This window comes from Prionailurus viverrinus, chromosome D2, assembly GCF_022837055.1.
Source record: "Prionailurus viverrinus isolate Anna chromosome D2, UM_Priviv_1.0, whole genome shotgun sequence".
In the NCBI taxonomy this organism is placed as follows: domain Eukaryota; kingdom Metazoa; phylum Chordata; class Mammalia; order Carnivora; family Felidae; genus Prionailurus; species Prionailurus viverrinus.
Window position 1 is genome coordinate 47,834,274 of NC_062571.1, and position 27,940 is coordinate 47,862,213.

General features: G+C 40.3%; 1 protein-coding gene across 4 annotated transcripts in view; it reads right to left on the bottom strand.

Annotated features, from left to right (window-relative positions):
- Positions 1 to 27,940, bottom strand: part of ERCC6 (ERCC excision repair 6, chromatin remodeling factor) — a 79,932-nt gene that overhangs the window by 13,503 nt on the left and 38,489 nt on the right. For all 4 annotated transcript variants that reach the window (XR_007145338.1, XM_047825245.1, XM_047825244.1 and 1 more), the window contains 6 exons: positions 27,356 to 27,514; positions 20,702 to 20,837; positions 10,740 to 10,910; positions 10,116 to 10,292; positions 5,395 to 5,511; positions 1,280 to 1,375 (listed from right to left, as the gene is read on the bottom strand). Coding sequence is in view for 3 of the 4 variants with exons in the window: in XM_047825245.1 (XP_047681201.1) it covers positions 1,280 to 1,375; positions 5,395 to 5,511; positions 10,116 to 10,292; positions 10,740 to 10,910; positions 20,702 to 20,837; positions 27,356 to 27,514 (856 nt within the window). In the remaining variant the exon portion in view is untranslated. The remainder of the gene's footprint in view (positions 1 to 1,279; positions 1,376 to 5,394; positions 5,512 to 10,115; positions 10,293 to 10,739; positions 10,911 to 20,701; positions 20,838 to 27,355; positions 27,515 to 27,940) is intronic.

The window sequence follows — 27,940 nt, forward strand, 5'->3', positions numbered from 1 at the left end:
TCTTGCGGTTTCATGGGTTCAAGTCCCACATCGGGCTCTGTGCTGGCAGTGCAGAGCCTGCTTGGGATCCTCTCTCTCTTTCTGCCCCTTCCTGATTCGCACTATCTCTCTCAAAAATAAATTAATTAAAAAAATAATAAAGCATGGTAGTCCAAACTGAGATGTGCTGCAAATGTAAAATATCCAATTTTAAAGATGTAGTTTTAAAAAGGTAGAATATTTCATTAATAATTTAAAATGTTTGATTATGTATTAAAATGACATTTTAGATACATACATCAGGTTAAATAAAATTCATTATCAAAATTGATTTCACTTCCTTTTACCTTTTTTAATGTGACTAGGACAATTTAAAATCCCATATGCAGCTGGCATTGTGTATCTACGGGTTGGTGCTAATCTAGACCACCTACGGCTTCCCAATTCAGAGGCACACGAAGCTAAGTTAAGGGACGATTTTGGAGAGATGAATAAATGTGAATGATTGAAGAACCTCCCATAGATGCCAAAGACAGATGAAGTAAGAAACTGTGCGCCATGGCTGAAAGAACTGAAATGACTTCATCTGGAAGAAACAGCACGCAGACAGTACAGGACACGGGCAGCCCATCACCCATTCTCATCTCTTTGTCAACCTCTGTGTATAAGCAGGGAAGTGTGTTTCGGAGAGTAAGGTGTTTGCCACTCAGCTGTACCTCCCATGAGGACAGACCAAAGACTAAGAAGTTTTATGTGTCAAATAAACAAAACACAATTCACACTTTAGGACACTGAAGCACAATGAAACTGAACAGTTTATATGGAGCTTCAAACTAAATGCTGATTATAAAGCCACTATGCTTATTGAATAAACCTTTACCCCCATCTACTGCTGAGTACTGCCAGTAACTAAAATGTTATCACTCGCACAAACATTTATAATCCTAATTCTTCCTTCATGCACCTGCTAACCCCAGCAGTCCAGGGCCACTTCCCTGCTTTCTGCAAAGGACCAGACATCCCTGCAGGACTCACCACTAGAGACCCTGTGTCTAGCACTACTCTTCTGGACCACGAGACGTGGGGCTCAAGTGTAACTGTGCTGCAATACAGGCAAAAGGAAGCATGTCAAATGGAACTGTATGTTCTCTTACTTCTGGAAGGGCTTTGAATTAAGTGACGGTGCACACCCGAATGTTTCTAAGAGGCAACCATGAATCCTTGACTAGTCCTAGTTTCCTTTCCTCCCCTGCTTCCCTGCTCCACATTTCATTTCTCTACTTTCCATTATTTAGCTGACCTGCATATCTCCATTAAGAATTCTGTAAACTTCTTTGGAATCAATAAAATTTTGGTAGACTTTAAGTTGCTCCTCTGTAAGACGGCAAAATAGGACCTATAGGGGAGAAAAAAAAAAGAGAATTTTTTTTTTAAAAACTATGAAAACAATTAAAATATCAACAAAATTTTCCAATTAAAAAAGCACAACACATACAGTTTTAACAATGTACCTCTTATTTTAAAAAGCCAAAATTGTGCCACATCTCAAGCTGAAAACACAGTCACCCCTTTACATCAGCCCCTCCATTTCTGTCATCCATCCACCTCCATATTTCTACCCACTCTCCCGACAGTCCCTGAAGACTGGCTTCCTCTCCACAACAAAGTTCAGGGACAGGTGCACAGAGCCTCCTGCATCCTAGCCTCCAAGAGTTCAGACCATGTCACCACCTGTGCCCCGCTCCCACCTTCACTTCCGCAGACCTGACCAGGGACCTTACCCTCGCCTGACTTGTTCCCTTTCCTGGAGATGGAAGCACAGGTCCGTAAGTTTACCAGACTCGCCCACCCTCCCAACCCAACTGTGCCTGTTACTCCATGCCAGAACATTCCTTGATTTTCTGCCTCTCAATCCTCCTTTCTCCACGTCCACTGCCGCCACCTCATGGCTTGACACTATTCCTTAGTCATTAAAACAAGATATTCTCCTTCAGCTACCCCTTTGCCACCCACTATGTCTGCCTTGTAAACTTTCAAATGAAGACTGACTCAACCACCTGCCTTCTCTAATCCTTTCTGGTAAAGTACTGAGCACTGCTGAAGAACACTACCCATCGGGGCAGTGTCCTGCCACTCTTGCTCCTGGTCTCCAGGGGAAGTCTCTATGCACTCCCCGCTCAGCACCTTCTGTAAACCTAGAACAACTGTGACAATACTCCTCATTCTCCCCAAGCCTCCCACCTACCCACCTTTGTTACCCACCTTTGTCTCAACCTCTACTTAAAAGCAATCAAACGGACAAAACATCAAAAATAGAAACTGAAGCTATCAGTCATGATTCCCTGACTTTCACTTCCTAAAATTCATCTACTTTATCCACCTCACCTGGTTTTCCTTTATCCTCAGAACAGCTTCCTATTTGCGATCGGGGCAACCCTTTGACCTTCACACTGGATCTGAAAACCCTCTCCTCTTCCTTAGGACAGTGCTCCACCACCTTACACTTTCCAAAATCTGAGGGGGAAAACTCCCTGAATGGATTATGTACAATCATCATCCCCACATCCTCTCCTGGACCCAGCACAAGCCTGGAGCACATCCACCAGGAAACTGCCGTGGATGAGGTCACTAATAACTTCCTGGCAGCCGGCCACACAGGGACCCTAGACCTCATGATCCATTTCCCCTAACCTACCTCCTGCCTTTCTACATAGGCCTCCTATCCTCCTGGCTAGTCCCTCCTGATACCCTCTCCACAACACTGCAGCTTTTCTCTTCTCGTTCTGTGCATGGGCCTCAGGCAAACTCATCCCTGCTTGTAACTTTCACCCCTTCCCTGCTCAGACGTCACAACTACATCCCAGCCTAGAACTCTCCTCAGAACCCAAGACTCATTTATAATTGCCTTTTAAGCAGGCAGATATTTCGTGGGTGCTTCAAACGACCCGAATTAAACTCGTCAGCTGTCTCCTCCATGTTCTGTCCTTTCAAGCCTCTGCAAGAAGATCCATCCCATCAACTACACAGGAAACCCCTCCTTGATTCAGACTCATCTTTCCCCTCAGACTCTATAAGGACTGGCTAACTCATCCCTGTGCCTCCATTTTCCTTCTCCTCCAATGCGTTCATATGCTGCCTGAGTAATCTTCCTAAAATATGAACCTGAGTATATGTAATTCCTGATTTCTTAAACTCATATTTCAGTCCTTTGAATACAAAGGCAACAGGGAAAAGCATTTCCTGTTAATTACAAAGTTAACTGAACAAATTATTCACCAGATGCTTCATGTACGCAAATCACTGTTTTAGGTGTTACGTGGCATTTTAAGATGGGTAAGACAAAGTCCCAACCTCAAGGAATTCTAGTCAAGAGCCTCGTAGGATCTTAAAACTCCTGTGTGTAGGTTTGCTGGAGTGTGGGATGGATGGATGCAGTGGGGTGGAAAACCTCCAGGCAGAGGGAACATCCAAGCACATGGAAAGACAAGTGGCTCATGTTTGGAAAACAAGAAGTGATTTGCCTTGGCTACTACATGGAATATAAAAAAGACACATTCTGGGACTCCACAGCAAAAATAAATTGGTGCAAATAAGCTAAATCAGGTATTCTTGATGGAAGAGGGACACTGAAGATAACTGGCAGGAAGATGAGCCTTGGAAAAACTAATCCAGCAACACTGCAATACTGAGGACAGTGCCAATCAATGGTGGGAAACGAGACAGACACTGTGTGCATTAATTTAGGAGGATGTAGAGCAAAGAAGCGAAAGCATGAAAAAGGACAAATAAAACAGCACAGCAACTGGTGGATTTGGAATTAGACAAAGAACAGAGCATTGTGGCCTGAGACACTGGTGGGAAAGAGAGACCTGCAAGGGGAATGCTAAGATCAAGGGCTGAGTTTGGAAATAAGTCTGGGGGAAGGGAAGAGGCAGGGATAGAAAAGCCTTGGTGACAGATCTCCAAGATCTTTTATATTTTCAACACTGAGAATCTATATTGTACTTACTTTCAAAAGAAGGTGTAGTCATTGGTGGAGATAACAGACCACCAGGATGGCCTTTAAAAGGATGCCCCTTGCACCTGTACCCCAATGTTTATAGCAGCACTCTCAACAATAGTCAAATTATGGAAAGAGCCTAAATGTCCATCAACTGAAGAATGGATAAAGAAATTGTGGTTTATATACACAATGGAATACTATGTGGCAATGAGAAAAAATGAAATATGGCCTTTTGTAGCAACATGGATGGAACTGGAGAGTGATGCTAAGTGAAATAAGCCATACAGAGAAAGACAGATACCGTATGTTTTCACTCTTATGTGGATCCTGAGAAACTTAACAGGAACCCATGGGGGAGGGGAAGGAAAAAAAAAAAAAGAGGTTAGAATGGGAGAGAGCCAAAGCATAAGAGACTGTTAAAAACTGAGAACAAACTGAGGGTTGATGGGGGGTGGGAGGGAGGGGAGGGTGGGTGATGGGTATTGAGGAGGGCACCTTTTGGGATGAGCACTGGGTGTTGTATGGAAACCAATTAGACAATAAACTTCATATATTAAAAAAAAAAAAAAAAAAAAAAAAAAAAAAGGATGCCCCTTTTACAACCTAAGTCAGATGACATCATTCCTTGGCTCAGTATCTCCCTGTGAACCACCTCCTCCCTCACAGTAAAATCCAGTCTTCAGCGTGACCAGCAGGCCCTGTTGATCTGGCCAGCCATCTGACTTCTCCCTCTGACCACTGTCATCCTTCTTCCTGCCCTCAGGCCACAATGCCTTCCTTGAAGGCCCTTCCACTTCCATCTACCTAAAATGCTCTTCTTCCAAAAACTCCATGATTCACTCCTTCACCTTCTTTAGGCCTCTGTTAAATGTCTGTTTACCAGAGAGGAGACCTCTAACCATCCCTTACAAGAAGCCCCCTTCCCCAAATCCTTGCCCTTACTCACCCCATCCCCCTCACCCTGCTCATTTTTTCCTCCACACTACTGCTGCCTGCCATGTGACATATTTACCTATGACTATCTCCCCTCCTCAAGAATGAATGTGAGTTTCATGAGAGTGAGCGTTTGCTCTGTTCATTGCTATCTCCCAGGAATGTGACTGGCACCTACTATGATTTGTGGCAAGAATGAGTTGGGGCTTGAGGAAAATAGAGAAGTTTACAAGTGCAGCTGCAGGAATATGTGTGTTAATAAGCAAAAGAGCAAAGCCTGTGGACAGAGGAAGAGTCCTGACAAGGGCAGATGACACAGCAGGCTCACCTGTCACATACAGATGTATACAAACATAAAGCAGCAGCCCAGCAGCACCAGCGACCACACCTGTTAGCCTCGCCAACTTTGCGCATGAAAAGTAAACAGACAGGTACACCCACGCTTCAGAAATGTTTTGGTAACTTCTGGATTTACAGACCTGTTCATTTTTATCAGGCAAAGAAAGGCTCATTTTGACATCTGACTTCATTCTCCGCAGTAGGTATGGATTTATGGTATCTCGTAAGACACATGCACATTTATAAGCAGTTTTAACCTTTAATAAGAGAAAAAGGTAAACAATTACTTATGTTTAAGAAATACATTTGTTCTTACCTCTCAACTGATTCCAATGTTTAAAACAAAATTTTTTAATGACCTCTGGTTGTACAAAAGGGGCTGGAAATGGCTGGAAAATGGTTTGGAAAAATTAGGATAAGCTCCATATATTCCATTAGGTGGCAGATTTCATAAGATCTCATCAGTAAAAAAAACTTACTAATCAAATTTACAAAAAAGAACTGGTAATTCTGTGCCCTATTTCTCCTCCATACTTTGCTTTAATTATTATATAGTTAGACTTTAAAGTAGAGATTGGTTTGGTTCTCGACTACCCTCTAGGGAAAAAACAGCTTTCAAATGAATCTCTGTTTATAATCTTGCATTCTCCAAAAGCTACAAAGAAACTGCTGCCCTGCAAGACTGAAGATCAAAAGCTAACTCTGGGGGAAAGCTGCAGCAATGGGAGCAACCAGATAATAAGCTGAGATTACTGCCCACTGGGGACTTAGGAGAGTAAGTTCAAGAAAAGCCCTATGATCCCAGAAATAAAAGGTCACTGTAGCCTAAGACAGAGCATATGGTTCTGTAATGGAGCATAGCCACATGAGATGGGTATTAACTGTATGTAGAAAAACAAAGACCCACAGCTCAGGAAACACTCCCTCTGCAATTCACTTAAAGGCAAACAACGAATTCAATAAATTATTGATACCTGGAAAAATCTAAATAGGCTTAACAACCTAGTAAGGAGGACTATTTAATGAAACAAGAAAAATTCCAAACAAAGTTTAAATTTAACAGAGTTAGCTGCAAAATGAAGGGCAATAAAAAGAGTATGACTGTGTAATACATACAGAAAAACTCATGTGAAAAAGTAACATGTAAAAAACATTTTAAAAGATCCTAAGAACACCTTACTCGAGTCTGTAGACATGTTATGTGCATGTATGTGTGTGTATCTTGTGTGTATGGGCATATATAAATATAAAAACAGGATTTACTTGGAATAGTAGACAATAAACAAACAAGTTCAATAAACAACTTTTAATTATAGGTAACCTCATAAATGTATCATTCAGACACTGATAAAAATTACCCTGAAGATGATGATCAGGAACATATTATTGCTTGTAATACAGAGATGATAAATTTCAAAACTTAACATGACATTATAGTCCCACCAAGGAAGCAAGTGCACGGTTTAAATTCTCCCTAAAAATACCTACATTATGTTAAGGAAACTGTCCCCACATCCCCACCTCTACCCACATTTCTGATCTCCAGAAGCATGGGTGAGTGGATGATGACTCAGGAAAACCAGGGCTGGGCTGGTGGGTCGCCTGGCTACTCATTCCCACTCTTTCTTCTGTCTGTCCACCCCTCTGGAGAGTTCTCCTTCCCCCACCCCTCCCTGCTCCTGGCCTACTGTGGTGAACTCACAGGGGTCAGACCTCAGAGTGGCTGGGGATGGGTCTGTTTTTCATACCCAACTCTCTTCAAAGAAAGATCTAAAGCTCTGGAATGAGGTGGAGATGGGAGAGCAAGGAACACCAAGAAACCCAATTTTAGCCTGGATGTCAAGCCATGTTCTCAGTGCAACTTTCCTAGGCTATCCTGTGCTTCATGCAATAAAGCTGATTCTATATTTACTCCCCATCTGCCTCTCTGTCTCTCTGTGAATAAACATACATGGTGGGGATCCAACTGTATTTCTCTTAACTATCCCTCCCAACTCGCTAGTACCATGGAAAATAGAGACCTAGCTGAGCACGCCCGTGCTTCCTTCCTACTCCTGTCAAGGTGGAGTGATTATCACTCCCCAGTTCTGCCTGTTCCAGAGCTGAGTGACCTTAGGCCAGTCACCAAACCACTGAGTCTCAATAACCTTGAGCAAGAAATGAGGAGGTTCTTTTCAGTTCTAAAATCCCCGCACAAGCTTACTAACATGCAAATCCAAGAAGCAGTCCATGTTCTTGGCAGTTAATGTTCTTCTCCCTCACCTTCCTCAGCCTAGCATAATCCTCTCTCTCCCAGGGAGCCTTTCTTGACTCCCACAAGCTCTGATATTGCATTATCTCCCCTGATCACAGTCCTCATTACCCTGTACTACGATCATCTGTTTATCACGTTCCCACTGTGCACCCACCACTGGAGTGGATACTATTCAAGGTAAGGTTCTGGTTGCCAGCCACTTCTCATCATTTTAGCCCCAGCCTGACACAATAAATTATCTGCTGACAGACTATCTTCTTGGGATTCAGTAATTGATGGCAACCATGGATGTATAAAAGCAAATGTAAAAACAATACCTCTGCTCCCAAGGACCTCATAACCAAAAAAGAGAAAAAAAGAGAAGTACACAAACTTCTGAAACAAGGCCTTCAAAGAAGAAACAAGACCATGTTTACAGGTCTCAAAGTCTCTCCCCATAAGTGATTTATTAATTCCGAAGGAAGTGGTTAACTTCAAAGAGTTTAGAGATCTGGTAAATACCCACCACCACCAACTACAACCACCACCAATGAAGGGACAGGCCAACAGCGTGAGCCTCCAGATGTGAAGAACTGAGAAACGCAAGTCACAGAGAATGTGAGACAAACCCAAAGTGAGGCACTTTCTACAAAACAACAGGTCTATAGTCTTTAAAATTATCAAAGTCATGAAAGGCACAACAAAAACAGAGGAACTGTTGCAGATTAAAGGAGGACTAAGCAGGGAAAGTACTGGAACAACTGGCAACATGTGAATGACTACACCTCAGAATTATACCAGTGTTGAATTTCCTTCTGATTTTGATGTTTTTACTGTGGCTATGTTCTTAGGAAATACACCCTGAAGGATCTGGAGGAAAAGGGCATAATGTCTGCAACTTGCTCTCAGATGATTCACACAAATCAGTATAAATTTGCATGCACATGTACAGAGAGATGGGGAAGAGAGAGAGAAGGAAAGACCTAACAAAGGTGGCAAAATGTCAGCAAATGCTAACAAGTGGTGAATCTAGTGAAGAGTGTAACAGTTCTTTTTACAATTCTTGCAACTTTCTGTTAAGTTTGAAATTATTTCAAAGTAAAAATTTGTTAAGAGAATGGTATAAATGATGGACAACAAGAACTCAGTGGAGGAAGAAGGCTCTTATAAAAGTTAGTTATAAGTCATTCTATCTCAAAATGTAAAAGGTATTAAAATGGTGTTAACAATCCTCTAATTTTAAAGGGCTAAAATTCTTTCTCTAAATATTTTAAAACACGTAAATGTCTCTTTTGGTGGATGGCTTTATTTCTGGGTCAGTCATGACCTGGCAGGTACAAGTCCTGCAGGAGGTCTGTGCAGAGACCCTGCTCCTCACCGAGGCCGAAGCCTGCCTCCAAGTGCCACAAACTGCCCTCAGGTCAGCCTCCTGACGTTCCTCTCGGAGCAACTCCCCTTTCCCAGTCACCCAGACCTAAAATCTCAGGGTCTGCTGCAGCAAGCTCACCATGTCCGCTCCATTTCCTTTATCTTGTCGGCCCCCACATCTTACTTCTTCTGCCTACAAAGATGCCACTTAGAGCTTTTGCTCTTCACCTTCCTCCTAAGAACCACTGCCCAAGTCCAGGCCCAGGTCCTCATCACCCTCACTCCTAACGATTCCTGAGGGTCCCTCAAAGCCAGCCTCCCTCCCACAACCATCTGCAGCCTGGGTGACTCTCCGAGAGCAACCTCCTTTCAGCCTCCTACTTGGATACCTTCTGTGGCTCTTTGCTGCCTGAGCACCTCTGCCTGCATCCCTTTCAAGGCCCCCATTTCTGGCATCCGCACCTTCCCTGTGATATATCTCACAAGCATCTCCAGTGCAATCAGGCATGTCTCTTCACTGCCCGTGGCCATATAACGTGGCTGCATTCATATTGCTGCCCTAATCTAGAATGCCCTCGCTCTTCTTAGAGGGAGGCAAACCATACGAAACTCTTAAATACAGAGAACAAACTGAGGGTTGATTGGCGCAGGGGGGAAGCAGGGGAGAGGGGAAAATGGGTGATGGGCACTGACGAGGGCACTTATTGGGATGAGCACTGGTTGTTGTATGTAAGTGATAAACACAGGAATCTACCCCCAAAACCAAGAGCACACTGTATACACTCTATGTTAGCCAACTTGCCAATAAATTATATTAAATAAATAAATAAATAAACAAACAAACAAATAAATAAATAAATAGAATGCTCTCACTTTTCTTAGCCTGTTTTCCCAGAATCAGGTTAAGGGTCACTTGAGTGTTGCATTAAGTCCTCTCTGAACAACTCAATCCTCCCTGGCCTCCCCTTTTCTAAGCTTTTACACTACCTTGTAAGATGTACTAAATTATATACTGTCCAGAACTGATTCATCCTTGTTTCATAATTCTGACTGCTCCTGAATACTTTACATGAGTTTTTAAAACTCATCTGGAAAAATATATGCTATCAAGCACAAATGATTTTGTGATTTTTGGCAGATACTGGTTTATAAGCTTGGCCATTTCCCTTATATTATGAATGACTTGGCTACAAAGTATAGTACTTAGTAGGCACATTTAAATATTAAAATGCCTGAAGTGTTACCTGCCCAATACATTACCTGTACTGGGGAGGCATTTGAATATCCCCCCATGGTGATAGGAACCGAGAACTGCTCCATGAACACGGGCAACGTGCCTAACTTTCCTGGGAAGATGAAGTCAAAGAGTGACCACAGCTCCCGGAGGTTATTTTGCATCGGTGAGCCGGACAAGATGATGCGATGAGGGGTGCGGAACTATTTCGGGAAAGAAAACACTTTTTTATTAAATTCACTTTCCAAGGGATGACTACCATCCCAACCCCAAAATACTCCCATGCAATCCTGTTAAATTGTAACACTTTTACATATCATTTTAGTCATCTCCAAAACATGGATACTTTATGCAATTTTAATTCTTCAATTACATGTAAATAAATAGGGAAGAATTTTTCTTATTGTTCAAGCTGAATACTACAGACCAGAGTCAGGTTTGGTTACATCTTAACAAATGACCCCTAAAAGAGACATTTAGTAATGTGAACAATTAGAATTTTTAAAAATATGATAATGGGCAAAAATAAAGAATTTTCTGCATTAAAGCAAAATGTGTATTTCAAATCCTTTATGCAAAGCCCCTAAGTGTGTTACTCTCGATTAAACACTATTTTTCACCTGGAAATCCCCCAGTTATAAAGGTCATACCTGTTTGCAAGCAAGGGTGACAGCAGCATTTGGATTTCGAATTTTGTGCCCCTCATCCAATATCACATAGTGCCAGTCATGCCTGCTAATGTCATCTTGCATCAGCCGAATGTAGGAGTAAGAAGTGATCAAAATGCCATGACAATGAGCAATATCTCGAATTAGTTTCTCCTAAAATATAAAATGGAAAAGCCAGTTTTAAATAAGCTCATTTAAATAAGTTAAATGAGTGTTACTCTTTAAGTGGCAACCTTTCTTATAAATTTTTTTTTTTCAACGTTTATTTATTTTTGGGACAGAGAGAGACAGAGCATGAACGGCGGAGGGGCAGAGAGAGGGAGACACAGAATGGGAAACAGGCTCCAGGCTCCGAGCCATCAACCCAGAGCCTGACGCGGGGCTCGAACTCACGGGCCGCGAGATCGTGACCTGGCTGAAGTCGGACGCTTAACCGACTGCGCCACCCAGGTGCCCCAAGTGGCAACCTTTCAATCATGATATAATCTAATGCACTTTTAAAATATGTATACAAACATAATATACACAATTATACATTATTAGCACTGGAAGTTTACTTTATGTTTCATTAATCTGTAAATGGTACACACAGACTACCATATCTACTATTAAGCGGGGGAGCCTCAAAAGACGACTAGAAAAAGTTATAATATGTAAACACTTACCCAATTTTTATTTTTCTAAAATATCCTTCCGTGTCAATCCTTGTTAAATTTAAATCAACAAGGAGATGGGAAGTGATTATTTTAAAACCAGAAAAAGAAAATGAGAGAAAAACCAAGGAGACAAGACAAATCCAGGAGCTCTACCAGTATAGAACACGAAATCCGAGAGAAGAGAGTAGAAAAGGACATAAAAGCAATGATTTTTTTTTTTTTAAGGTAGCAAAGGGACAATCTCTCCATAATTGTAGGGGGAAGGCTTTGACCCTGGAATTCTGCATTGATCCAGACTAGCAGTCATGCCTGAGAGAAACAATAAATTCACCTTCAGACAGGCAGAAACAGAAAACAAACTAGAGACAGATTGGTATGTTATATATCCAGCCAGTGAGAGGTGACTGCACCAAAGAACATGGTACCTTTCCAAGGGCAGAAGAAAGTGTGTCTAAAACACACAGCACTCTGCAGAACGGCGACAGCAGAGCTCCCTGAACCGAAATGCTCATCACACACAGAGCACTTGCAGCAACTCTATGAAAAAGGACAGAGGTCCTATTACTAACCCCTGTTTTACAGATGAGGAAACCAGTAACAGACCAGGTCACACAGCTGGTAAGAGGAGGACTCACGATTTGAAAGTATAAAGGCAGCCAACTCCAAAGCTAGCATTAACTAAATATTAGGCAATGCTGCCTCATACTTAACTGTAAAAGAAAAAAAAATTTAAGGAAAAATTACATGTAATATATATATACCAGTTCTCAATATAAATAACAGGTATCCTCTGCTTCAAACTAGCCACTTCACTTTTAGGAAAGACCTGTATTAGTATCTGTTTTTGCCAACCAACAGAAATCCAAAGAGGATTTCGCTTTTATGAGAAAAGGTGAAAAGCAAAATTAGCGTTCAGTGTTTGTTTAGCAGGGAGCCATTCTAGAAGCATTATGCACCCCAGCAACTAGAGTGGCGCCACCAGGCTCCTTCTCCAGGAACTACACTCAGCATCTTGGCAGTAAGCTGCCATGCTTGGAAGCGGGTCCATATGCGTTTGGTGCTGTATTTTGACTTGTTTTGTGCATGTTAGCAAGATGTGTCGTAAAGTATCAGAAAAGCCTTAGAGAGGTTATTTTTGCGGACTGGGGATGCTCGTTTTTCCATATAAATTAATGACAAGGGCTTCTTCACTTCATGCCACTTCAGTGTATGAAAGGTTTTATGGGAACGCTCTACTTTTGGGTAGTGGGGAAACCTATATTAAAACAGTAGGTGGGGGCGCCTGGGTGGCGCAGTCGGTTGAGCGTCCGACTTCAGCCAGGTCACGATCTCGCGGTCCGGGAGTTCGAGCCCCGCATCAGGCTCTGGGCTGATGGCTCAGAGCCTGGAGCCTGTTTCCGATTCTGTTTCTCCCTCTCTCTCTGCCCCTCCCCCGTTCATGCTCTCTCTCTGTCCCAAAAATAAATAAACGTTGGGAAAAAAAAAAATTAAAAAAAACAGTAGGTGAATATGAAAGCATTGTTTTAAATGCTAATGAAACTGTTCAGAATAAATCTAAAACACAAAAAGGGATATATTTTTAAGTGTCACTGAAATTCCTGTTTGGTTTAAGAAAACCTAGAGTGTGTACCGGAGAAAATAAAAGTGTACTAAAAATACCACCCTAAGGACAGAAAGGGGCACAGGTGACACACACTGTGTGGTTCTTAATTGTGAAAGAAAAATAGGTTGGATTTACATTTGTAAAAAACAAGCCCACCTACTGATCCACAGTTGCTACTTCAACACAAATACAAGAAAAGAAACAGACTGCAGAATTATCAAGGGGGAAAGGTAAGAGAAAATAGGGGAAAAAAGTCTGGAAAATAGAACACAAAAAATACAATAGCTGGTTTCAGACTAAATGTACCAGGGGTCTCCACAACGATAGCAGGTCATTAGCAGCAAGACTTTCCAATGGGTGGGTACACACAGCCAAACCCTTAGACCCAAACTAGACTGGCACTGAAAGTTGAAAATATGGGAATTACCCAAGAAATGCAAACAGAAACAGGGCAGATCTAGAAATACAAATATCAGACAAAAGGAACTGACCAGAAAAAAAGAGGGGCATTTGATATTTTAAAGGAGACAACACACCAAGGAAGAGGAGCCAGGCATGGCCAGGCACCTGTCTACCAAAAAGCCCTACAACAACCCACGAGCACAAGCACTCAGAGCTGCACTGACGAAACAGTACACCTGCAGCCTGCAGGACAACCGACCACAGCCTCCCAGAGTTTTTGACAGGTCAGAAGAGAGAAAGTAAGATTAAAGAAAACAAAAGGTCAAAAATTAAGATACAAATGTTCTGATGTGCACTCTCCATGAGCTCCTTGTAATAGCTATCCACAGAGCTTTTGACCACACAGAGAATACTCGTTCTTTACGTGCCACTGAGGCAGATATCAAACTAAGCAGTCAATGCAATCTGCTAAAAAAGGAAAATGAGAGAACACGATAAAAACAAAAATTAGTGGACATTTAAAAAAATAAAATAAAAACCCTGGTAGAACTAAAAAAGTAAAAATCGAAACAGCTCACTGAAAAGACCAGACAAACCTCTGTAAACTCAGCCCAGAAAGCAGACTCAGATGCACCGCATGAGAAATGTCAAAGGAATACAACCCAGATGTAGACAATACACAAATATGTATTCTCACCAACACCACTGGTGAGCTAATGCCAAAACCCTGAACACTTTGACAGAAGATGTCTATTAAAAACATAAAGTACCAAAATGGACCCAAGAAAAATGAGACAAACTGATCAGACCAATTACTGAAGAACTTGAAAAAGATGGTATGCTCTTCTCACCAAAAGTCAACCAGACCCAAAGGGTTTCATGACTAAAGTAAGAATCCGTCCTGTTGTTTAAGCTGTTCCAAAAAGCAGGAAAAGACAGGATGCATTTCAATTCATTACTGTAAGACTAGTAAAACCTTGTTTTCAAAACTAATAGACACAACACACACGTGTGTGCACTCCCTACTAGAGATCCATTACTTTATAAATAAAATCTAGTAGTATATTAACCTAATAAGGCTCATCACAGGAATACAAGAGCAAAATATTAGGAAACCTGATGTAATAACTCATGTAATCACAATTATACAAATTTTGTAAAACTCAACATCTTCAAAAATGACTTTACTATTACGTTAATAAACTAGGATTGGAATATTTTTCAATTCAATAGAGTATAAAAGGGTACAATAGGAGCCGAAGAATTTTGAAAGAGAAATATAAAGTGGGAGAAATGACCTTCTCATGTCATAACACACTCAAAACTTCCAAGTTAATAAAACTGCCTTAGAGGATAATTAGGATATCTGGTATGTTAAAGGTTCAACGGGAGATCTGTATTATCATTATCATTATTATCATTATTATTATTATTATTATTATTATTATGACTACTACTCTGCCATCCCCCTATTCCCAATTTTCAATGCCTGCACAGTACTACACTGAAGACCACACGTGATTAACCATTTCCCAACTTTGTACCTTATGATGAATGTACAGTAAAAACCTCAGGGCTCACAGCTTTACAAACACACATATAGGTTCTCCTGGGACTCACCTCCCTCCACTTTGCCCTTACGACGCTGCTATTCCAATGCCACTGCCCCCACCACAGCTACCAGTAGTGCCCACGAAGAAAAGCAGGCTGTCCAAAGAAGCACTACTCTACCTCAAACACCTCATCCCGTCAGTCCTGAGATTTTTTGAAGCCCGAGTAGATGTTAATAATTCCTCTGCATCTAAATTTTCCCCTGAGACTGTGGACAGGCAGCTACCACAACTCTACTCCCATTTTCCCCTCCAGGAGAGCAGTGGCTGCTCAAAGTCATGAAGCAGGTAGGACCCAGGAAGATAGCAAACTGAAATACAGAACGTGAGTGCTTAATTTCTCCTCTAGACCTGGAGCTCTGTGTATACATAGAGAGAAGAGGCGGGTGAAAACAAGTACAAATGTTTGGGGCTTCAAAAACAGCACAAGTCAAATTACCACTCACGTTTATAAAACATCCACTGCATTGTAGCCAAACCCCGCAAATGTAGGCCTGCTTGCTCATGACCCTGAAACTCCTGTTAGATTCAGGATGGTCATTCCATTAACCCCCCAGGAATACTGCTCCAAACTGGATTCTGGACATCACTTCAACAGAGTTAAACAAATGAGATGCCAAGCCCGTCAAATACACACCAGTGGAACCATGTTCAGCTTCTTTTGCAGGTATAAGGATCAAAGTTTATTTGGAAAATTCTGTAATGTTAAGCTATAGAAATACAGAATTTCTACCATATTCAGAAGATATATGACAGTGATTAAGAATCAAAAGGACACTTTTATAAAAAGAGTAAGAATCTTTTTAAAAAAATATCCCTATTGAAAATATAACCTCCACTTAACAGCCACTGGGTAAAAACACCATCTAAGATTATTTGTTTTCACCTGATTCAATCTCAGAATTCTATAACTGCCTAGACTGGAGTTTCAATAATGGTGAATTGTTGAATATTATGGACGTCTCTATCCAAACACTTAAGACAAATCATCTCGGGCGGTTTCAAATTAAAAGCTTGTAAAATATGTAACCTCTCCTAGTTTTTGCAATTAATAGGGTACATCTGCAATTAGCCTGACTTACTGAATGCAGTGCTGTTGTCATTAAAAGATGTCTGTGGAAGTGCTGCTGTTATTATGGAGGCTCAGGAGACCAATCCCTCCTAGAGGGCAAACAGTGGACTGGTAGAAAACAACAGCCATAAATCACACTGTCAGGCAGCGGGGAGAGCGGAGTGGAGCACAGGCACATGAAGGCCATTCACGGTAAACACAGCACGGCAGCTTCCCGGGCAGGATTTACTGCACCTGTAATTAATTAAAATTTCCTTCAAGCTAAATCTTTAATAAACAAGGATTTGTGCTGACAATGAAGAAAAAAGGGCTCCAGCAACATAATTTTACAATATACTTCACAGAACAAGCATAGCATCTATCATTTCTTGTATCAGGTGTATACACTGTCTCTAAAGTTAATAGGAATTACATCACTTTGTGTTATAATTTGTGTACTTGGAATGGGTCTGAAATATTTAGGATGCTTGAGGGACCATGTGGTCCTTTTCTACTTTTATCTGTTATGTCTCTACTTGACTCCCTTCCAGCTCGTTAAAAAGCCAAGTCTTTTGACTCCTAGCATTCCAGAAAACAGGCCTTTTTTTAAAGAACACGTGATGGCGGTTTCATCAAACAGCCACGTTTTCCTGTGGTTTGTTCTTTAATCGTACCTTGCATTTTGCAAAAAGAATTTCAACATGCTATTTCATTGTTTCCATTTGGGGCCAAACGTATCTGGATGTGAGAAAAAAAGGTCTAGAAGTGAATGCCCACGAACGTGTTTGATAAAGCAAGTGTGAACCTTCTATCTAGAATGTATTTATACTCAGTCAGAAACATCAGAGCATCTTTTCTTGACTACTGAGAAGAAGGACATTCTTTGTTTCTAACAGTAAGAATTAACTGAGTTACATGCCAAGGACAACACTAAGCTTTTGTGTACATCTATTACCCCAATAACTCTTCACAAAATTAACAAAAAAATACTCATTTTTCAGGACATCAAACTAGGCTCAGAGAAGCTAAATGACTTGCCCAAGGTCACAAAGCTATCAAACGGCAAATCCAAGATTGGAACCCTAGTCTGGTAATGACAAAATGTATGCTTTGGAGCCTTTAAGCTATTGTTGCATTTCCCACTCTTCTGCCTCTAAGTGCCACAAATTTGTCAAAGTGAGATTAAACTCTTTGAATTATCGAAAATATTCCACATAATTACTATATCCTACATAGCAGGAAAAGGTAGGAGAGACAAAGTGACAACTGTTTCAGAATATAAGCATGAAATTTCTCATTATGTATCTTCCAACAAATTGAAAAAAGGGTCCTTAATAATTAAACTTCATAACAGTGCTAAAGACGCCACCACCCACTGTGAATTATGTGAGAAGTATCACAAAACTGCCTTCTTTTATTATCTTTTCACATATTTTCTTTCCCCAAGAAAATGGGTTAGCTTTTCAAGGTCAGTTAAAAACATCACATCCATTTTTTGGAGCCCTAACAGCATCAAATACGTACAATATCATGTTTATAGTTATTCAACAAATGTATGCTAACTGACTCATATCAAGTTTCTCTCTGTTAGAAAAAAGGGATCATGAAACACAATGAGAAATGGAAAATCTTAGATTCCTATTAGATGAGATTTCAATTGACCATTAAAGATGATTCAGAAGACTGAAAATGTCTTTATCTGATTTGATTGTTTGGCTGAAATATTAGCCACATATATTTTTGCATGGCTCCTGGGTTTGCACTTGATAATTCTAAATTATGCTGTCAATCAAATACAATAGTAACAAAGATAATATAGGGTCACATGGTGAGAGAGGTGGGAAGCTACAAGGCAATGTAAGGAAGAAGAATGATAGATGTGTTCCATTCAGAAATGGTTTGATCATTTGATGTCTGTTCTCTAAATGAAATTTTTTTCTAGTTTTTAAATTTTTACACCATATCAGCTACAACAAATCATTAGGAAAATCAAGACAATCTACTTGAATAAGGAGAACAATTCTTGAATTATTACTTTTAAGTTTTCTAAAGAGAATTTCTCTTCTGTATTTTCTCTATCACTGAATGTCCCTATGCCAGAGCACCATTATCACATTTAGATAGGACAGCTACTGGACACAGAAAGCCCCACCATGGAGAAAAAGAATCTCAGCTGATAAGGACAGAAAGTAAGTTAGGCATTACATGCTGGGTTAGACGTCAGACTAGCAATGACAGAATATTTGAAATATGATTAAAAAACATAAACTGTACTGCAATGTAACACATTATCTGTAAGCCAACAGGAATGCGTGGGGTGGTGACAAAGATCTTCACACATAAATATAAAAGGAAGGGGCAAAGGTATCAAATGTCACTTTGGTGTTTGAATCCAACAGCTGGAGTTCTGATCTCAGGAAGTGTTAGTAACAAGGTCTGTGCAAAGGATTTAAAGTATTTTCAATGTGTCCTCATCACAAATAACAAACTGATACTAACAATAATGAGTAATAAACTGATTGTGTTTCTAAGTCAAGACTAGTCTGTAAGATGCAAATGAACATCTTTTTTATCTTTTGCATAACAACTTACATCTTTAGAGATCTGGAATACTTCATAATGGAAAAGAAATGGTAGAGTTAATTAAGGGTCAGAGGAAAAACACAAGTCTACAGCTTTTCCTCAAAAGTTAGATAAGAAACTTCAGGTTAAGGTCCTTGGTAAATGGTAAAGCACTGAAAAAATTATGAACATTCATATGTATGCAGGTGTCTGTGTGTGCAAAACAACCTCAGAAGATGAAACCACTGTAAACAAAAGTGAAATATCTATTCTTTAAAGTTCTGCCCTCCAAACAAGGAAGCAAGTCGCACCAACAGAGACCTTACACTTATATGAAGACAGTTCTTCAGGGGCGCCTGGGTGGCGCAGTCGGTTGAGCGTCCGACTTCAGCCAGGTCACGATCTCGCGGTCTGTGAGTTCGAGCCCCGCGTCGGGCTCTGGGCTGATGGCTCGGAGCCTGGAACCTGCTTCCGATTCTGTGTCTCCCTCTCTCTCTGCCCCTCCCCCATTCATGCTCTGTCTCTCTCTGTCCCAAAAAATAAATAAATGTTGAAAAAAAATTTAAAAAAAAAAAAAAAAAAAAAAAAAAAAAGAAGACAGTTCTTCAGTTTAAAACAAAAGAGGAAATGCAGGTAAGCCACGATATATGGTGAAAGTGAATAAATGCCCTTCAGTATCCCAAAAGAAAAGAAAAGGTTGAAGAGGAACATATGAAAAGTGTACCTCTTAAAGAGAAGCATCAACTAATGAATCCTGCTGCAAGAGTTTGCAGCATAAAACATTAAGAAACATCAATAGACAGACAAGTGAAAAAAGGCATCAAAAATGTTTTACAGGGTTGACGGAAAGATAGTTACAATTTAGTTTGACTAGAAAGAACAATCTGAACTGTTATTTTCATGCTGTTAAAAATCACTGGATTTTTTTTTGTTTTGTTTTGATCACAGCATTAACCCTACTTCATTAATTATTTTAATTCAGTTTGTTACCATCACTTAAAATTCAAGGCAAAGTCGACTGATTTTAACAGCAGCTACTATAAGCAAGATTCCATCTCACCAACCTTGAGCTACCAAATTATAAACAGTCCTTATTCACTTCTATCAAAAGTTCCACTTACTCACGATCATGAACAAAATGGGACTCTGGGAGGAAAGGGGTACTGGGTGAACCCGCGGAAAGTGGAGTTTAGTGGTTCACATGCATCCACCTCAGTGAAGCAAACATTCAGCAGCTCTTTCAGGTACGCTGCTCTTGTGGGGGGAACACAAGAGCTCACTCAAGAGCCCCAAAGACTTGGGAAAGAAAGAACTCATAACAAACCGCCACTTCCCGTCAATAATGTAACCTGCAAACCCACAGCAAAGAAGGGTAATTATTCATTTAGGCAGAGTCTGGATGGTCAGAGATGAGAATTTAAACGTATAATACAACCTCTCTATGCTACCCATTGGAGCACAGGTAAACTTCCTTTTTAATGTGACTAAAACTACAAATAAGTGAAGAAATTCAACTTTCAAAATCCAGTGGTTATGCTTACATGATGACCAAGAATTCAGAGACCAAAAAAGCAACTTAACTAAAAAAGCAACAAAACAAATTAGGAAATTCGCAAAAAGGAAGATTGTTCTTTCGTCACTAAGAATATATTTAAAAGCACGTTAAATGCATTTACCAATGAGGTGTTCTATTACTCTTTCCTTAAACTGTGTAAGGCCACTAATGCCCAAAATCCAGCTGGCTGACTGTTATGTAAGCCCCGATGTACGGTCCCACTCATGCTAGTAGGCTTGTGGTGCCCCGTCTGTGACCAGTTGTACTTTGCTGGACAACAAACATGTCTCAACACCACTATGAACTGTTAGAATGATAAAGCTTACATTCCTAATTGTTTTGAAAATACAGAGATCTAAATTAAATCAGTGACAATAAGATTAATGCAGAAAAGAAATACGAACATACATGTGAGAAATATAGGCATCAGAGGGAAAACAAATATGTAAAATGGAAGACTTTAAAACCAAGCAAACCATAAGGTACTGAAGTATTATAGTGTTACCTTTTTGTGAGTGTAAGAGCCAGTTTCATGCAGAATTGCCACTCTGAACGGAGGCCACCACGTGTGAAATTCCTTCACCCACTGATGCATCACTGTCGTTGGACAGACAATTATAGTCGGGCCCAACCCCTTGAACCTGCACCCAAAACATCCAAGAAGAAAACACAACCATGAATGACAGCATATGGGTGATTAAGCACTAAAAAACAAAAAAGGAAACAAGTAGAAAGCTAACAGTTTAAAAAAGAAGAGCCTAGCTATGGAAATTTATTTTTTCTTTAAAGAAAAAGCTATTGAGGTTAAAACCCAGTAAGTGAAATCTAGAGTAAAGTAAATGGAAATTGAACAAAAATTACATAACAAAAATACTTTCCTTTCCTCTTCTCCAGATAAGGGAAAATATTACAGGTTTCTTCAAACCAAAGAGAATCTTCTGTTTGAAGCTTTACAGCCTATGAAGAGTTTTCACTCACACAATTTCAATCAACTGCACAGCCCTAGAAAGTAAGCAGGACAGGAATGCTGCAGTGTTCCGGGGCTCTGGAGGCCGGCACGCCTGAGGCAACATGGTTACCAGCAGACGCGGCAAGGCCTAGAGCCAGTCTTTGCCCACCACAGCCTGCCTTCACTGCATGGTGCTGCTCGCTCCTCTGGAGGGCACCACAGTGACCGCTTCCACTGGAAAGCCCATGCCACGAGCACAGCTGCGCTGTTCTCACAGAGCAACAGAGCACTACGTGGCAAGAGGCTTAACGACAGTCACCCACTGACCCAGCAATCCTGAAGAAACATTTATGTACTAGGATACGCACCATAGCATATTTACGTTGTGGAAAAAGTGAGTGCTACCTAAACGTCCATAAAGACAACGACTGAACAAACCATCCCATTTCTTTAATTCAGCACAAGCCAGTGGGTCTGGACTCCAGCTCTGCACACATATGTGTGCTCTTGCACACATAAAGTGCAAGATCCTGGGCACATCAACTTAACCTCTTTGAACCTCAGCTTTCACATCTTAAAATGGGAATAATAATAGTACTGATCATATAGGGTTATATAAAGATTAAATCAGTTAACACCTGTAAAATGCTCACAACAGGGCCAGATAGCAAATATTACAAGCTTGTTAAATAAGATTGAATATCATATAACCATTAAAATCATTTTTGAAGAATATTTAAAAACCTGGAATAATACTCATAAGAAGTCTTTTAAAAAAACCAAATTATGGAATCATCCCATCTCACTTACACACGGAGAGCCGGTGGATTGGTCCTGGTGGCCACTATCTCAACATCCATCTCTCCTCTCTCCTTCCTAACAGAACCACCATTTTGTTAGGTATCCTCTCTTCCTTCCCACACATGTACTTGATGGGACTGACGACTGCCTGGCTGAGGCGAGAGGGGAAAAGCAGGAACCCTGGTTCACGCACAGCAGTCAGCACACAGTACCCCCTGGTGATGCTCACTCTTCCACTCAGGGCCTGGCAAGCCTGGTTCACTCAGGGTAAGGACGGACTTCCATTCTAGGCTGGGGCAGAGTTTGCTCTTTTGGGTGCTCCTACCAATGGCTGATGGGCAGTTGGGTTACAGTGCAAGGAGACCTGATGACTAAGAACTGGCCATAGGAGAAAACTGAAGTCCCTGGGTCCCCGATCACATCACTGAGCTGCTGATCATACTGTGTCCACTGCCCACCTCCTCCATAGGTTCTTAGGTATACTACACGTACTGTGAACATTGACTCGACATAAGGTTTCCCTTACTGGCAGTAAAAATATCCTGATACACTGCACACCACAGGTAACTCACTGCATGTGTACCATCCTGCCCTTTCCCCCTGTTACAGTGGAAAAAGTATCCCTTTTTTGTCTGACCAATCCCTTTGCCTGTCCTTACCTCTCACTCATTCTGGGGCAGAGTCACTGCCACTCTCCCCCTCCCCCACCTTTTTCTGCCCCAAAAGGATGCTGAATATCTGATGCTAGATGCACACTGCATATGCTTTCCCCAAGCTACCTCATTAATTCCCATAGTTGTAATTTCTCCCTTTACACTGATGCCCTCAAATCTAGGTCCCCACCTCAGATCTCTTTCCTGAACTGCAAAGTACCATACTCTTGAATGTCTAATTGCTAGCTGACTTAGATGTCCCCACAGCACCACACATCATTCTTCTCTACCTCGCCCTCCTCCCATGTTTCCAAACCCAATGGAAAGAACTGTCACCCACTGTCCAGGTATCCAAATTAGAAATGCACGCTTCCTCTCTGATCTGTCCCTCTTGTTCTCCACCATACCCAACCTATGCTGACTTCATGCCATGTCTACCTCCTAAATCCCTCTGAAAGGCACCCTTCTCTCCATCTACACTGTTAATGCTCCAGTTCTGGCCACTATCACCTCTTACCTAGGTTACTACACTTTTTAGCACAGTCATTTCAGAAAGGCAAAATCTGAATGTCTCATCCCTTTGCTTGAAAGCCTTCAATGTTTGCCCACTGCGCTTGAATAATCTACACACCTTAAGCTGGCTTATGAGACCACAAGGATCTGACCTCTGCTCACCTCTTCAGCCTCACCTCTCTCACTGCCCCCATCCCAACATCTGCCTCTGTGGTTCAGCACTCCACCTTCCAGTGCTGTCTTCAGTTTCTACAAAGTACATACTCCTCTGATCTCTCAACCTTCCCCTTGTCCCCTCTTACCCTCTTAACTGCCATCTACTTGTGCTTTAGCTCTTGAGCTTCTCCAGGGTCTTCCTCTTTCCCTCCAGATAGGTTAAGGATCCTTCTGTGGTATATCCACACTAGACAGGACCCCATACTAACCCTACCGTGACACATATCACTCTTATCGTAAATGTGTATTAGATCTTTCCTAAGCTCCTTGAGGGTAGGAATGGCCTCTTCTTCAAATGATCTCAATGCCCAGACCACAGGAGATAATGTATATTGGCCTTTTTAAATGAAAACATTTTCTTAAACGTTGTTAGAAAATATACTGAAATGTTAAAAGAGATGATTTCTGAGTTAAGGAATCATGTAATTTTTATTTTCTTGCTACAGCTCAGTAAATAATTCCTGAGCTTAAAAAAAATTTTTTGTAGGTTACTCAGAATAAATCACACAGTGCTTGATATATTAAAAATAATCTTCTGCACAACTCAAAAATACCTAATAGAAAACAAGCCATAACCAAAATGAGGCTTACCCTTATATTCCAATGTGACAAAATGCCTCCACCCACTTCTAAATCCTCTCACCCTTCAGCTACAGTCACTGTCTCTGCCCCTCTGCTCCATATTAAGGTCTCAAGAAGTCAGAGGCTACAACAGACTGACACTTCTCACTGAATTCCCAAGCCAGAATCTGCTCCTCACTAAGGGCAGGTCCCATGCAGGACCTCAAGCTCCCTGGGGAGGGCATGACTTTGCTCTGGCCTCTTCCATGGCTACATTCCTTTCTAAAAGGATTAAATGCACCAGCTTCTTTACATCCTCCAAGGGGAACAAGAGTTATCATCAATATGCACTTAGCAGGGATTAGGAAACAACCAACCAAAACCTCTTTAAAATATTCACAAACTCACTTTCAAGTAAGCATGAATATACATACACACTGTATTCAGTTATACAGCATTTTTTTCTTTTTATCACATGCTTTCTGCAAACGGCTACATTGATGACTCACACTTTGTCATTTAAGGCCAATATTTTATTCTAGCTAATCATCTATCTGGCATTACTATACCCTTTAATTTCTGCCATTTTCCCTCTATTAGAAGACTATGAAGATTTTCACATTGAGTGGAAATCTAGGAACAGACCTAGATTGTTCCTGAACCACAGAAGGGTCAATCAAATCCATTAACAGTCACATCAACTGAATCACCCTTTTCCAATCCTCAATACCAGTGAGATGAGCATAAGAAAAGGCTAAATGTACTAGAATGATTAGCATCAATTACCAAACTAGCTAAAATTTCTTTCATCTTTGATTATCATTGATTATCTAATGAGTTTAGGGCAAGGCAATAGCTCCAACAGTCAAATACTTCAACCTGCAGGATGGAAATCTGCTATACATTGGTTAGAACTTACCAGGAATTACAAAGTAAAATATTTACCTTTGGAAGTTCATTAATTTTTTCAGGCCACTTATTGGTAACCAGAAAATTACTAAATGATATCCAAGACTCTATTAACTGAAGTTTGAAAGGTAAGTAATTTATTTTCTCTCCATCATGAAATTCAGGGGGCCTATCATTATAACAGGAACAGCCCCAGGAAGAGAAGGTAGTATGTATACATGATGATCTGGGATAGATTTTTACAAATGCATGTAATAAGCTACTCCCTCTTTTAAAACCAAACACACATGCAAAATACATTAAAAAACAAAACCAAAAGAACTTCTTTACCATCAAGTTTCTTCTTGGCATCCCAGAGATTTACACTGTTTTAATGATCATGGACCATAAAATTGCAACACGAAGACCATCTCAGGTCAGGGCCCCAAGTCTATGGCTTGCAGGGGTTCAGAGAAAATGTAAATAGCCAAGGAAGCAATGTCAGCTCATGCAGAACTTCATGTGACCATCTGTCTATTTTTCTTTAGGACATAAGCACAAAGAAGAACTCCAAGTTCATCTAGTTACAGAGGTGGACATGTTATAAACTTGTGAGGAAAATGTGATACAATTTGGTCTGGCACATGGAAGTGGAGGGGACCAAGCTCCCCAGTACACCTCTATCCATAAAGGGCCCGGTGGTTTGGGTGATACACAACTGCATCCTGGGAAGCCACTTCTACCAATACTATTTTAATAAAGACAATCTGGGCTACAGTCCAGCATGAATAGTCCACACTATTTCATTATGAAACAGAGGATATGGGCATTGATGGTTAAGTGATTATAGCTGCTGCTCACTGTTAACCCTGATTTCCCTCCTCGTCAGACTGCCACCACTCCAGAGAGCAAGTTTTAATTTTTAGATCAAAACTACACTGCAGGGATGACCTGAGTTTTCCTAGGCCCAGCATATCAGACTCTACACAAGTTTCATGATAATAGAAAGGGAAGGAAAGATAAGAGATGGGAAATAAGAAAATCCCAGATATCATTTAAGGAAAGAAAGACAGTCTTAGAAACCATCAGGGGCAGCTTGGGGCATTCCAGTTATCCAAAAAGAAAGAAACAAACAAACAAAAAAACACCCATGTAGACATGCAGAGCCAAGCCAATCAAAGCGCTTATTTAGAACACAGAAAGCACTTTTTAAAATGCTAAACTGACACTCATAGAGAAGAAAACACACTAACTGTTCATTTTCAACTATGACTTTTCCCTCGGGCTGGAATCTTTCCACCTTTCCCAGCAAAATATGTAATAGAATTCTAATATTGGAAGCAAAACCTCTGCTTCGGTATAACCTCCATGTAATAACAAAATATTTAGTATTTTTAAATCTCCAAATGTTTTTTCCCTTTCTTATGTCATGTAAATATTCCTAAAATATTCTAAAACTTTAAGTAACACTCATGAGAAGGCTGATCTGTTAAATTAATGGAAGAGTAATGAAGAAAAATAAAGCACTACTGAAGATTAAAAAAAAAAAAAGTTCTTTACTCAATAGTTTATGGTTTGCATTTGGCTCCTACCAACATAACCATTTGGTAGATATCTTGCTATTGTTACCCATTAGATAAACCTATTCAAATACAAGGAGCTCTCAGATTATTTGGGTTCAAGAATAAATACCCCACACGATTTACCTACTATTAGTTTTACCAATACTGATTTACATAGAGCCAATTTATAGCTTCAATATGGAAATAAATGCTCACTGTATTTCAAGATAAAATACTTCAATCCCAACACACTGAACTGATAGTTTAAATGCTTATTCTTTCAGAATACCAAAGCTTTAGTAGTTCATTTCAATTCCTAAAGAAAATAAAGATTGCAATCTAAACATAATTTTCTATCATTTTAGGCAGTCATTTAGGCTTTGGCTTTAGAATTGATATAAAAATCTTGAAGATTAGGAGAGGGAGAAGAAAGCAGAGTGAGCAGACAAGTAATTTCATGTAAAAAAAAAAAAAAAGCACTATCTATAAATACTATCGAGCATACTGATTATAAAAGAAATTCGGCAGAATGGCTTCTCCAAAGCTCCAACCTTCCCCATGAATAGACTTTGCACTTACTGTAATGCTCACCTGGTCTCCTGCCAGAACAAAATATTTTAATGTAAAATTTAATAAATGGAACTAAAGGTATTATGCCCAATTTAAAATTCCATATTGTGTAAACTATCGATATTAACATAATTGAGTTTGTAAACAATCCATTTGTAGAAGCTAACCTTAGACACTGTATTGACCCAAAATATCTAGTGGGGCTCATCTGCAAAATGAAGCATCAATGCCTGGAATTCATTAAAAGTGTTACATGTTTAATTTCTCCTGCCCTACAGCTCCATTGTCTCGTAAAAATTTTCCTTTGATGTCCCCCACTAAAAGAATTAAAGGAATATTGTAATTGAAATGTCATCAATAATTCACAAGACCCTCCTCCACAGCAATACATCTGATGAAATATTAATTGAGCTCCACAGACTGACAGTCTGCAGAGGAGCACTTGCCTGTAATTTGAACCACGAGTCCTGATCTTGCTGTAGCTCAGACCTGCCAAGAAGGCAATTATCTGGATGGTCTTGCCCAATCCCATTTCATCTCCCAGAATTCCTCCTGCCTGCTGGCAGTGCAATTCCCACAGCCACCTAACACCTGTCTGCTGGTACCTACAACAACAAACACCAACAAGAAAGAGAAAATGGCAAATGGTGGATAATACAGATCATAACAGAAAGTACTCATGAATTAATCATTTGACTAGGTTCTAGTACCAGTCAGAGAAACATGCCGGATGTGTGTTTTACATGAGTATTATATTTATAAGGTCATACATTTTTGATTACCTAGGCATAAAATCACAAATTTTTCTTTATAGAACACATTAACACATTTCTAATTAAACTGATAGATGAGGTAATTAGGGACTATTTCATTTCTTTTTCAACATTAGAAATAGCTTAGTAAACAAGCAAAAATTTATTGTCTTTTATTCAATATCTTTCTGGAAAAAAATCTCACATATCTTTAGTTATATAAAGTTCCAATAATTTGTCTATGAAAAAGAGGCATTAACATTTACGTTTTCTATCTCA